The sequence below is a fragment of the Calypte anna genome, chromosome 3, assembly GCF_003957555.1.
Source record: "Calypte anna isolate BGI_N300 chromosome 3, bCalAnn1_v1.p, whole genome shotgun sequence".
NCBI classification, from domain to species: domain Eukaryota; kingdom Metazoa; phylum Chordata; class Aves; order Apodiformes; family Trochilidae; genus Calypte; species Calypte anna.
Window position 1 is genome coordinate 49,899,885 of NC_044246.1, and position 13,292 is coordinate 49,913,176.

General features: G+C 41.5%; 1 protein-coding gene across 1 annotated transcript in view; it reads right to left on the bottom strand.

Annotated features, from left to right (window-relative positions):
* Positions 1 to 13,292, bottom strand: part of CDC42BPA (CDC42 binding protein kinase alpha) — a 170,951-nt gene that overhangs the window by 103,185 nt on the left and 54,474 nt on the right. Inside the window, 1 exon segment of the mRNA XM_030446583.1 lies at positions 7,823 to 7,918. Coding sequence (XP_030302443.1) covers positions 7,823 to 7,918 — 96 coding nt within the window.

Consider the following 13,292-nt stretch of genomic DNA (forward strand, 5'->3'; position numbering starts at 1 on the left):
TAACAGTGGTGGGAAACTCTCTTCTCAGGGTTACTGAGGGACAGACCTTTTGCAGACCTGACTCACTAGAGAGGTCTGCGGCTTATGGTCTAGACTAGAGAGGTCTGCAGGGGGTTGAATTAAGGACATCACTGAAAGATTGCATAAACTCACGCATTCTACTTACTACTATCCACTCTTACTGTTTCATGTGGGCACCAATGATATGGATACTAGTAACATGAAAACTGTAAGGAAGGATTATAGTGTGCTAGGGGTAGTAGTGAAGGACATGGGACGACAGGTAGTGTTCTTGTCAATCCTCCCAGCCAAAGGAAAAGGGCAGGAAAAGGCTAAAAAAATTGGAAAAGTCAACAAATAGTTGAAGGAGTGGTGCCATAATCAAGGCTTTGGCTACCTAGACTGTAAGGCTGATTTCGATAAACCTGGTCTAATGGGGGCCAATAGGGTCCACCTGTCAGAGAAAGGGGAGAGTCCTTGGCCAGAAGCTGGTCACTTTAGTTAGGAAGGCTTTAAACTAGGGATGCTGAGGGAGAGGATCCTCAGTTCATCCCATACCAATCATATTGAGGACAGAAGTGACTAACAGATGCTCTAAGCCTAGAAAACAATCATAGGCCAACAGGAAAGCATGTGTACAGACAGACAGAAGCTCTGCCCACAAGACAGCTTCAAAGGGGGGACATAGCATGTGCCTCTATTCACACACACAAAGCATGGGGAGTAAATATAAGGAGCTGCACATGTTTGCATGCCTGTTATTGGTACCATCAAGACGTGGTGGGAAGGACAGGGCCTTGAGCAACGTGATCTAGTGGGAAGTGTCCCTGCCCATGCAGAGGGATTGGAGCTAGATGGTCTCTGAGGTCCCTTCTAACTCTTGCTACTCTATGATTCAGCAATTCTATAATGTATACTCAATTTGTTTCTTTAAAATTTTGGTGAAGAAACTTAAAGGGACTTCTTATAATTAGTTTTCCTTATTTGTTCAAGTCTTTCCCACCTTCAGAAAAAGAAATTAAAATATGTGGAAAAAATTCTTCAAAATTATACCATGCATAAAGAAGCTGTAAGGCAGAGAGATATTCTTTGTCTCTTCCTTTTCACTCACAGTGTCCATTACAATTTTTCCATGACAATAAACCTCTGATGAACAGTGGTTTTAACAACTTGATCCAGAATAACCTGAGCACCCTAGCTCCAAGCACATGAACAAAGCGCAGAATTGATTTCACAAATATCTAAACGTGCTGACAATCAAATTTCATTTGTTGCTTCATGACATGAATAGTAAACTTCTTAAATTATGCTCACAAGCCTTAGACAACATTAACATCTTGCATTCACTCCCTACACTCTCACTCCCTCTCAAAGAAGTTTTAAAGTATCAGCTTCTCATGATTTACAGTTTTAGAAAATACATTAAGCCTTTGGAACTTACTGTGATTATTATTATTAACTGATATACTGTACAGCGAGAGCTGCAGGAGCTTAACTTATTCCTTCAAAAGTATATTGAAGAAAACCTCTTAAGATTCCTGTAACTCAGTATTCAGCATTTTTAAAGCAGTACAACACAGTAATTGGATATACCAAGATAAACAAGTTATGGCTCTTACAACACAGGACTCTGCACCTCCCATTTCGCAAGAGAACACATTAGCCTAATCACAAGGAAGCCCTCAACTTCTCAAATACACCAACATTGGAACTGCTACTCACAGTATTAATCATGGACTTGAAATAAACGCATGCATAGGAATCAAAGCTAAGTTTAGCAACTATATTTGTAATAGAACAATTCAGTCAATGCATAGCACAACAGAGATCCAAATTAAAAGATCCATGTATTTTTTTAAAAAAAGGCTTTTAAATGCTTTCTAAAAGCACAGATCTATTTAGGTATCAAATACTTCTTAAAATACTGCTCTACAACAGCATCATCCTTCCAAGAAAAAGAAAAAGCACAGACAGCGAACCCTAATAAATAGTGGAAGTTAAACATGGGTATTTAATCCTCAGTTTCTGACTCTTTTGCACTGGAAGAGACCTCTTGAAACATCTATTCCAGCCTCATCTTGAAACCATCTGCCTGCAGCTGCCAAAAATAACAAGAAATGCTTCTGAAAATATATTAACAACCAAAGGAGGACTAAGGACAAACTCCAGCCTTCACTGGATGTACAGGGAAATACAGAGATCAGGGATGAGGAGAAGGCCTTCTTTACCTCAGTCTTTAGTAGTAGGACCAGTTGTTTGCTGGGTACCTAGTCCCCTGAACTGGAAAACAGGGGGTGGGAGGCAGCTGGAAGCAGCCTTAATAAGAGGAGACCATTAGTGACTTGCTGCACCACTTAGGCATACATGAGTCTATGGGGCCAGATGGGATACACCCAAGGATATTGAGGGAGCTGGCAGAAGTGCTCACCAAGCCACTTTCCATCATCTAGCAGCAGTCTTGGCTAACTGGGAAGTTGCCAGTAGACTGAATATAGGCAAAAGTGACCTATATCTTCAAGACAGGCTAGAAGGAGGATTCAAAGAACTACAGGCCTGTCATTCTGACCCTGGTGCCAGGAAAAGTTATGGAGCAGATCATATTGATTTCCACTATGTAGCACATGCAGCACAACCAGGTGAACAGGCCCTTCTACAATGGGTTCATGAAAGGCAGGTCCTGTTTGAATAACCTGATCTCATTCTATGGCAAGGTGACCTGTTCAGTGGATAAGACAAAGGCTATGGATGTTGTCTACCTAGACTTTATAGTAAAGTCTTTGATACCATTTCCCACAGCATTCTCCTGAAGAAACTGGCTTCATATGGCCTAGATTTGCTGGGTACAAAACCGGCTGGATGGCCAGGCACAAAGAGTTGTGAATGCAGTCAAATCTAGTTGGTGGTTAGCCACCAGTGGTGTTCCCCAGGTCTCCGTACTGGGGATAGTGCTCTTTAATATCTTTACTGATGATCTGGCTGAGGGGATTGAGTACACCCTCTGGAAGTCTGACAATGACACTAAGATGATGGTGAGGGTGCAGAGGGGAGTGTTGATCTGCCTGAGGGTAGGAAGGCTCTACAGAGGGACTCAGACAGGATGGACTGATAGGCTACAGTCATGTGCATGTAAACTAGGCCAATTGTCAGGTCCTGTACTGGTGTCCCAACAATCCCATGTAATGCTACAGAGGCTTGGAGAAGAGTGCCTTAAAACCTGTCCAGAGGACAAGAACTTGGGAGTGCTAGTTGACAGCCAGCTGAACAAGAACCAGAAACGTGCCCAGGTGGCCAAGAAAGCCACCAGCATCATGGCTTGTATCAGGAATAGCGTGGCCAGCAGTACAAGTGAAATGATTCTCCCACTGTACTTAGTACCAGTGATGCTGCACCTTGAGTACTGTGTTCGGTTCTTGGTCCTTTCTACAAGACAGACATCAAGGTGCTATAGTGTGTCCATAGATGGGCAATGAATCCAGTGAAGGGTCTGAAGCACAGGTCTTAAGAGGAGCATCTGAGGGAACTGGAGTTGCTCAGTTTGGTGAAATGGGAGGCTAGCAGCAGACCTGATTGCTCTCTACCCGAAAGAAGGTTGTAGTGGGCTGGGGTTGTTGGGGCCTGGTCTCCTTTCCCTACTAACAAGCAACAGGACAAAAAGAAATTGTGTCAAGTTGTGCCCAAGGGGGTTTAAAATAGGTAAAGGAAGAAACTTACTCTCTGAGAAAGGTAATTAATCACTTGAATAGGCTGCCCAGGCAGGTGGTGGAATCACCATCCCTGAACTCTTTAGAAGACATGTAGATGTGGTACCTAAGACCATGGCTTAAGCAGTGGACTTGAGAGAATTAGGCTAATGTTTGGTAGAGTTAGATTGGTTGGACTCAAAGAATTTAAAGGTCTTTTTCAAATAGAAAGATTCTGTGATCTGCTCTAGAAGGGTCAGCTAGTGCAGGCTGACAAGAACTGCTTTCAGTTGGGTTTTGAGTATCTTGGAGGCTCTAAAACTACCCCAGACAACTTGTTCCCATGTTACACCATGCTCACACTAAAAAAAAAAAAATCGAATCATAGAACAGAACCATAGAGTTTTGAGGGCTGGAAGGGGTCTTTAAGATCAGCTACTTCTAACACCTCTGCAATGGGCAGGGACACCTCCCACTAGATTAGGTTGCTCAGAGCACCGTCCAGCCTGGCCTTAAAAGCTTCCAGGGATGGGGCTTCTACCACCTCTCTGGGCAACCTGTTCCAGGGTCTCACCACCCTCATGGTGAAGAATTCCCTCCTAACTTGCAATCTAAATCTATCCTCCTCTGGTTTGAAACCATTCTGCCTAGTCCTGTCACTGCCCAACACCCTAAGGAGTCCCTCACCAGCTTTCTTGTAACCCCTGTCAGATACTGGAAGGCCACAATAAGGTCTCCTCAGAGCCTTCTCCTCTCCAGACTGCATAACCCCAACTCTCTGACTGTCTTCACAGGAGAGGTGCTCCAGCCCTCTGATCATTCTCATGGCCCTTCTCTGGACACACTCCAGCACATCCATGTCCCTCCTGTAAGAGGGGCTCCAGAACTGGATACAGTACTCCAGGTGGGGTCTCACAAGAGCAGAGCAGAGACAAAGAATCACTTCCCTTGACCTGCTGGCCACACTTCTCTTGATGCAGCCAGGGATCTGCTTGGCTTTCTGGGCTGCAAGTGTAGACTGATGGCTCATGTTGAACTCCTTGTCCACCAGCACTCCCAAGTCCTTTTCCTCAGGGCTGCTCCCAAGCTCTGCCTATATCAGTGCTTGGGATTGCCTCAACCCAGGTGCAGGACCTTCCACTTGGTCTTGTTGAACTTCATGTGGTAGGTATGGGCCCAGCTCTCCAGCCTGTCAAGGTCCCTCTGGATGGCATCCCTTCCCTCCACTGTGTCAGCTGCACCACACAACATGGCATCATTAGCAAATTCGCTGAGGGTGCCCTCAATACCACTGTCCATGTCACCAACAAAGATGTTAAACAAAACTGCTCCCAACACTGATCTTTGAGAGATTCCACTTGTCACTGGCCTCCACTTGGACACGGACCCATTGACAGCCACTCTTTGAGCACGGCCGTCAAGCCAGTTCTTAATCCACCAAGAGGTCCATCCATCAATCCCACGTTTTACCAGCTTGGAGACCAGGATGTAATGTGGGACAGTGTTCAACACTTCACTTAGGTCCAGGTAAATGATCCCGGTTGCTCTTCCCTTGTCTACTGATGTTGTGACCTTTTTTCATAGAAGGCCACAAAGTTTGTCAGGCATGATTTGCCCTTGGTGAAGCCGTGTTAATTATACCCAGTCACCTCTTCATTATTCTTCTGCTCCAGCAGTGCCTCCAGGAGGATCTGCTCCATGATCTTACTGGACACAGAGGTGAGACTGACTGACCTCTAGTTCCTTGGATCCTCTTCTTTCCCTTTCTGCAAGTGGGGTTATGTTTCCCCTTTTCCAGTCAGTGGGGGATTCACCAGACTGCCATGACTTCTGGCATATAATAGATAGTGGTTTAGCAACAATATTTGCCAGTTTCCTCAGTACCTGTGGGTGTGTCCTAATTGATCCCATTGACTTGGGCACTTTCAGGTTCTTCAGATGGTCATGAACCTGGTCTTCAGTTAAAAATGGGCAGTTCATCCTTCCAGCCCTTGCCATTGTTATCTGACTTCAGGACTGTGGCTGGAGCCCTTGCCAGTGAAGACTGAGGTAAAGAAGTCATTGAAAACCTCAGCCTTCCTAAGTTGTCTTGTTCCCTTTCTGAGAGGGCCCACACCTTCCTTAGTCTTCCTTTTGCTGTTAGTATACCTATAGAAATTTTTGCTATTCCCCTTGATCTTCCTGGCTAGATTTAGTTCTGAGCTTTAGCTTTTCTAACCAGGTCTCTTGTTGCTCAGTTTCCTCATATGCCCCCTATTCTAGATGTCCTTTCTTCCATTCCTTGCAGGGTTTCTTTTTATGTGATAGTGCGTCCAGAAGCATCTTATTCATCCAGGCAGGTCTCCTAGCATTCTTTCCTGCCTTCCCCTCTTTGTCGGTGTACTTTGCTCCTTGACATGGAGAAGGTGATCCTTGAACAGTGACCAGCTGTCCTGGGTCCCCTTCCCTCTAGGGCTTTGTCCCACAGTACTTTGGCCAGCAGATCCCTGATGCGATCAGTCTGCACACCTAAAGTCCAGGGTCGTAAGCTTGGAATACATCTTCCTAGATGCCCTGAGGATCTTAAATTCTAGTGCTTCATGATCACTGCAGTCAAGGTTGTCCCTGAGCCTCACATTGGTCACCAGCTGTCCCTGTTGGTGAGAACAAGATCCAGCATAGCACCTTTTCTTGTTGGTTCCTCTACAATTTGGAGGAGGAAGTTATCTATGCATTCCAGGAACATCCTGGAATAGTTTCTCATGTTCAGACAAAATTTTATGTGTTGCCATGTATGTTCCATCTCTCTCAACTTTTTCTCATATGAAAGATGCCCCAATACCTCAACCATCTTTCTGGCCTTGACCTTGCACTAGACTTGCTTCAGTAGCTCCATCTCTGTTTTGCACTGGGGAGGCCAGAACTGGACACAATACTTAAGGTGCTGAGCAGAGAGGTCTCCCACAGACCTGCTGGCAACACTTTTCCTAATGTGCCCCAGGATACTCTTGGCCTTCTCTGCTCTGAGGGTGCATTGCTGACTGACGGTCAGCTTGTTATATGCCAGCACCTCACCTCTGAAGTCCCCATCATGTACTGTCTGGAGTTATTCCTCCTCAGATACAGAACACTGCATTTCCCTTTTCTGAACTTCATGAGATTTCTCTCTGCCCAGTTCTTGAGTCTGTTGAGGTTCTTCTGAATGACAGCACAGCAAACTGTCATATCCACTTCTCCAGTCAAGGTAAACAACATCCCTTGCTCAATCTACACAATCTTTTTTTTTAAAAGCCACTTATGTTATATTTTAACAAAATGCACACAGAGAACTAGTGATACATTCACACTAAAATGATGTAAACCAGTATTACTGATATTTTATCCAGCAGGCTGCAGAACTGGCTGCTCTTAGCAGACTATCAAAGATAAAGAACAGAAGCTGCTTTGTGCTCAGTGAAAATAAGGGAACTGGCAAGATCAAAACAAAATTTAGCAGGCTGTTATGGAATACATACTTTTTTCTTTGAAATATTTTTAATAGTAAGAACAGAATTACATTATACATAAGATTATTTTTGCTGTCCACATTAACACACCATTGACTTGGCTGGGAGGCATTTAAGACAACATTTGATTTAAAAATGGAGCGCCCTCTTTCTATATAAACATCACCAAAATCCATGGATCTCCAAGTATCTCAGCTGACAAAAGAGCAATAGAATGGCAAATATCATTGGAATTCTGCAAGAATTCCATGTATAACACTTCTGTTATTTGACATACTGGGAGGTAAAAAGATTATGTCTGCACAGTAGATTCTTAAGAAAATATTAGAACTTATGAAAATAGAAGGGTTATGTTAGTAGGTGCATTTTTATTTTTATGAATCCAATTAAACTGCAGTGACAAATTATACAAAAGAAGACCATAGTTTACCAACAAATACAAAATGGTTTGGAAAACAAAGCTGCATTCCTGAGCAAAATTTGACAAGTTTCTGACCACTCTCTTCCCTTTAGAAACTTATTCACAAAATCGCAGAACATCTCATGGTCTGTATGGTCCTGAACACAAAATTAACAAACAAACAAACTGTATTTCTCTTTCAAATCACAACAAAGAATTGGAATTTCCTTCCATATATACAGAAAAGCAACACTCACTAAATAGTTTTCATCCTGGAATGCATAATGTAATGTTGTGATCCACTGGTTATCTCCATTCACTAATACATCTCTTTCTTCTCGAAAACAGGCTGTCTGAAGGGGAGAAAAATAATTATAGGCTTTAAGTAAAGCATATAAAGAAACACATTTTTAAAGTTAATTATGTTTTAACTTTATATTTTTGGGGAAAATTTCAAAATTGCTTCTCAGTTAAAAAGATGTTTACTACGCTCTCCCAACATGCCAAAATCTATGAAAACCTAGGTATCAGGAAGGTCCACCTTCTTCAAATTTAAAATAGCTGTAATTCTTTATAATTTTAAGTGATGCAAAGGGAGCAATAAGCTGCTGCTTATTGCTATTTTGCTTATTGCTTACTGCATTGCCTAAAACTACCATTTCAAAAAGTTGCATTTTTGCACATACAGATGTTGAAATCAAGTAGCAATAATGACAGAATAGCACTATAAGATTGAACGAAACAATCAACACTGGCATTATATAATTGTAGCTGTATTAATGGTTAAGAACTAGAATCTGTTTTTTTTTTCTAATTTCATCATGCTGCTAGCCTAGTTTTTCAGTTGAATTTTCACATAAGCAAGGCCCTTCTTTTCATTTGAAAGCAGCTGTCAATAAATTCCATGTATTCATGATTTGATAATCATTAATAAGTTGGGGTTTTCTCAACACTTTTAACTCAGAAGAAATAGGGCAGAATTGAATATTGTTCTTGCCAGATACAAGCTGTTGATAAGACATCCAGGAGGACCTCCCCTCAACATAATGGAAAGAAACACAGGAGGCAAATGGTGCCTTCACAGCAAGTGGAACAGAGGAGGAACAAGAACTGCCAACAATGCTGAAGCAATATCTAAGGAAAGAAGGAGAACACAGGTTCGTATAAAACAAAACAAGATAAAATGTAAAGAAATTATCTAGCTGGAAAGCAGCAAGGCAGTTAATTCAATGCATGTCTTGCAACCTATCCCAAGAAGGCAATAAAATACCTCAGCAAAAGCAGGAAAATGAACAAACAGCTAAGTAGCCTAAGTAGCCAAGAGAAACTAGAGCAAATAAATGTAAATGTTTTGATGGGATTGAGTTTTGAAGTGAATACCACAATGAAACAAAAGGTAATGAACAGCAAAGCCAACACATGGGTTTGTTCCAACAAAGGTCTAAAAATAGTGAAAGAAAGGAAAAATAGTAAGTGTATGAGTTCTATTTAGAAGGCAGATGGAGAGTTAGAGAAATACATAATCTATTCCAGCATACTCTATTTCCTCACAAAGATGTTCCATCTTAGGAAAATGATAAATTTAAAGGAAATCTAAATCTTTTCTTTTTACTTTTCCAGTTTCATTTCAAAAAATAATAGGCAAATACCAGAATTCTGACACAGTTTTGTTGACTGAGATTTAGAGAGTGAAGAATGAAAAGCAAAATATCAGTTCAGATTGAGCTATTCAGAAAAATACATACAGAAAACACAGAGCAGAAAATAACTCTCCTCCATGCAAGTAAACCATTTTGTTGTATACAGAGAGTAAGAATAATGCAGACCAGGAAAAGAAAGATGGTATACTTTAATCATATCACAGTGCATGAGATAATTCAGTGAAATTTAAGAAAATTACAAAATATATTTTAAGCAAATATTCTTAAAAGTCATTAGATGAAAAACAGATCTAGGGGTAGAAGGAGGAGAAAGAATAATCTTCAGAAGGAAGAGCAGCTTTTTTGGGGTTTTTTGTTTGTTTTTTTTTTCTTTTTAAATTCTTGACATATTTCAGAGAGATATTACCTTGTTTTCACAAGTTTAACTGACAAGTATGTCATAACATACTTGTTATGACACAATTCACAGGATTAGTTAGAAGAGTGTTTTTATAACTTCACTGTTTTTTACATGATTTAACAAAAAGACTACAGATTGCTTGAGCAGTCTGGACATACACCTCTGGGCAGTATGCCCAGAGCTGACAGCAACTCAGCTTTTAGGTGCTTAAGTCCTTACAGCACAGTCACCTTCCAGGAGTGCTGACTGCTTCCATTCTGCATAACATTTCACAGAATCACAGAATGTTCTACGTTGGAAGAGACCTCCAAGATCATCCAGTCCAACCTTTGACTAACAGCACAGTCAACTACTAAGCCATGTCCCTAAGGACCAGGTCCAAATGCCTTTTAAATGCCTCAAGGGATGGTGACTCCACCACTGCCCTGGGCAGGCCATTCCAATGCCTGACAACTCTCTCAGTGAAAAAAATGTTTCTTAACATCCAGCCTAAACCTCCCGTGGCACAGCTTCCATCCATTCCCTCTGGTCCTATCACAGTCACTAAGGAGCAGAGGATGTTTCCCTTCTCGCTCCAACCTGCCTTGAGGCAGCTGAAGAGAGCGAGAAGGTCTCCTCTCACCTCCTCTTCTCCAGACTGAACACCCCCAGCTCCCTCAGCTGCTCCTCACAGGACTTGTGCTCCAGGCCCTTCATGAGCTTTGTTGCCCTTCTCTGGACACTCTCCAGCACTTCTGTGTCCCCCTTACAGTGAGGGCCCCAGAACTGAACACAGTACTCAAGATGCAGCCTCACCAGAGCTGAGTACAGAGGGATGATCACCTCCCTACTGCAGCTGGCCACGGTGTTCCTAATACAAGCCAGGATGCCATTGGCCTTCTTGGCCACCTGCACACACTGCTGACTAAGTGGACTGTCAAACCATACCCTCAGGTTCCTTTCCAACTTACAGCATTCTAACCACACATCCCAAAGTCTGTAGCTCCCCATGGGGCTGTTGTTACCGAGGTGCAAGATCTGACATTTGGCCTTGTTAAACCTCATACCTGTCTAAGTCCTGCTGTAAAGCTTTATCCTAGTCTCTCCTGAGCCTCATCCAGCACTACCATGGCACACGTTACTGCAAGTAAATGTCAACACTCAGGGTAACATGTCTGGAAGTGTAACAGCAGGCTACCACACATTTTTGGATACTCCTTGAATCAGCAAAGTTCCCAGTTCTATACTTGAATCAGCAAAGTTCCCAGTTCTATATCACTTCTTTTCAACAGTAGCAAGTATTTGGAAAACTTATGCTCTTTATTAATACAAAAGAGAACACTAACCTCACAAGCTGTATACTTTAATTTGTAACACAGTTTTTGCATACAATTATTCTTAGAGCTTGCAGTCATCAACTTTAATCTGGCATTCACAAGCCTCTTAAGAGTCCATGCTCCCTTTCTGCTTTTAAAAATTACTCTCAATTCCCACACCATTGATATAGGGATATATGAGCAACTTATTTCTGCCATAAACACCATATACACCTACCTATATGCTCATCTTACATTCTTTGACTAATTTTCATATGCATTGCAGAGTCAGTGCAGCATACTGCCAACAGAGCCAAAATCGGTCATTTCCCCTATCAGAAGTAACAAGTGAGAAGTGAACATCTCCGTTTTAAAATTGATAGGTTACAGTTGCTGAAGGTCATGCTTTGTAATGCATTTTCACTCCAGATGGTTCTGTTTCCACTCTATGCCCATGGGTTAGAAATACACGGAAAAATACAACTGTAATTCTTTTAGGCTAATGTTACAGATTTTCAGAAATTCAGCTGGACCCATAGGAAGAGTATTTTTAATACCTGGCATAGAGAAAAGCCTTTCAAACATTTTTATAACTGTATTTTAATTGAAAGAAATAGCTCTTCAAATTACTTTAACAGGTGCATTTAAAATAGAGAGCAACTTTATTACTGATGTTTTCTTTTGCACTAAAATAAAAAAACTTATAGTAATGACGTGTCTGAGAGAGAAACACCTCTTTGTATTGAGACTAATGCAGAATTGCTTGGTATATGAATAATTGCTGTATAAAGAGGAAAGACATTGTGTATGTCTAACCACAATGTGCTTGTCATTTATATTTCTTAATGTCGTAACATTTTCATTAAAATAGACAGGATGTGCACACATCAGAAATCTGCTTTAATTTGTGTGGGTAATTATTTTTTTTAAAGTGCGATGGCTTCTTATTGATCTCACTCCCTAAGAAGATAAATTCAAACATAAATTCAGAAATCTGAATAAACTTGGAAGCAACTGAACAGCAAGGCAGTCTGAGATTAGCTAAGTAGGAAACTCAAACAAAAACTGAAGTTAGAGATAGTTTCATCAGACAAGTTGGAAGAGAGTGCTTGCACTGTCCAAACTAAAGAAAACCCTATGGCCAAAGTAACTCTGTATGTGTAAAAAACTGAGTTATATTTCTAGAAGTCTGTTGGAGGTTAGAGTTTAAAAGAGTTAGATATATGTTCTGTTTAAAATTAATACACAAGTCTTCTGGTGTAGAGTGCATTTTATAAGTTTCTTTCTAAAGAAATCCAGAGAAATGTGTTGAGAATTCTATGAAGACTGGAGTCAAATAATAAAAGTAGGAATCCAAGGCAAAGCAGAGCTGGTGAAAGAGCTGTTCCACCTTTTTCAGAGCACAGAATGAACTCAAGTTTTACAAGGGACTTTTCATCTCAAAGTGTTGCTGATGGACATTGTTATTAAACATGCACTCAAATTAATTTCAAATTTTTCTTTCCAATTTTTCAGTCTACAAATTGGACTTTGGCTAAGTTCTAGCTACTGACAAACTAATAGGCATGGTGAGTTAATAGCTCAGTAATTACCTTTCAACATGGAAAATAACTGATAAAGACTAAATTACTAACTGGATAAATGCATTAATAGATCGCTCACGTGGCTGGTAATTCTGGGGCAACTACAGAAAAGATGTAATGTCTAAAACATCCAGCCCCACCTAAGTAAAGCTTCCATGTAATTTTAGCCCTTTTGATGAACTGCTTTCAGCCGATTTTAATATTCAACATCATTAATATTGGATGATCTGCACAGCCTCATGGCAGAGCCCCAAGAGAAAGTAGAAAGGTTAAAGAGTACCAAGAGCTTGAGAAAGAGAGAGTCTGGTGGAGCAATGCCCTGCCCTCCCTGATTTAGAACAGCCAACAATCACCAGAATGAAAGCCAAGATCAAGTAGATCCTGTATCCTCTCCCTGCCAGGTGGATGGCAGTACAGTAGCTTAAACAGGAGTGAATTGAGGCAAGTCCATGTTCAGGGCTGTAAACGAACCCCCTTCTTGCCTCCCTCACCTTCCCAGGTGCCTCTGTACAACAGGTATGAGGCTCTGTAAAAGGACAGTCAATGAATGATGTGGAATGATGTTCATCTATACCAGAGATGCCACCCAGATAAGAAAGGCCTAGTCCCTGTGTCATGACCACCTCCACCCAGAAGAAAAGACAGGTTATAGTTGTAGCCAACTCCCTTCTGAGGGTATCAGAGTCCAATATGCCAGACAGACCATCCTCTTATGAAAGTCTGCTGCCTTCCTGGGGCCCAAGTAAAAGATGCCACTAGGAAAATTCTTAGCCTGGTAGAGCCCTTGA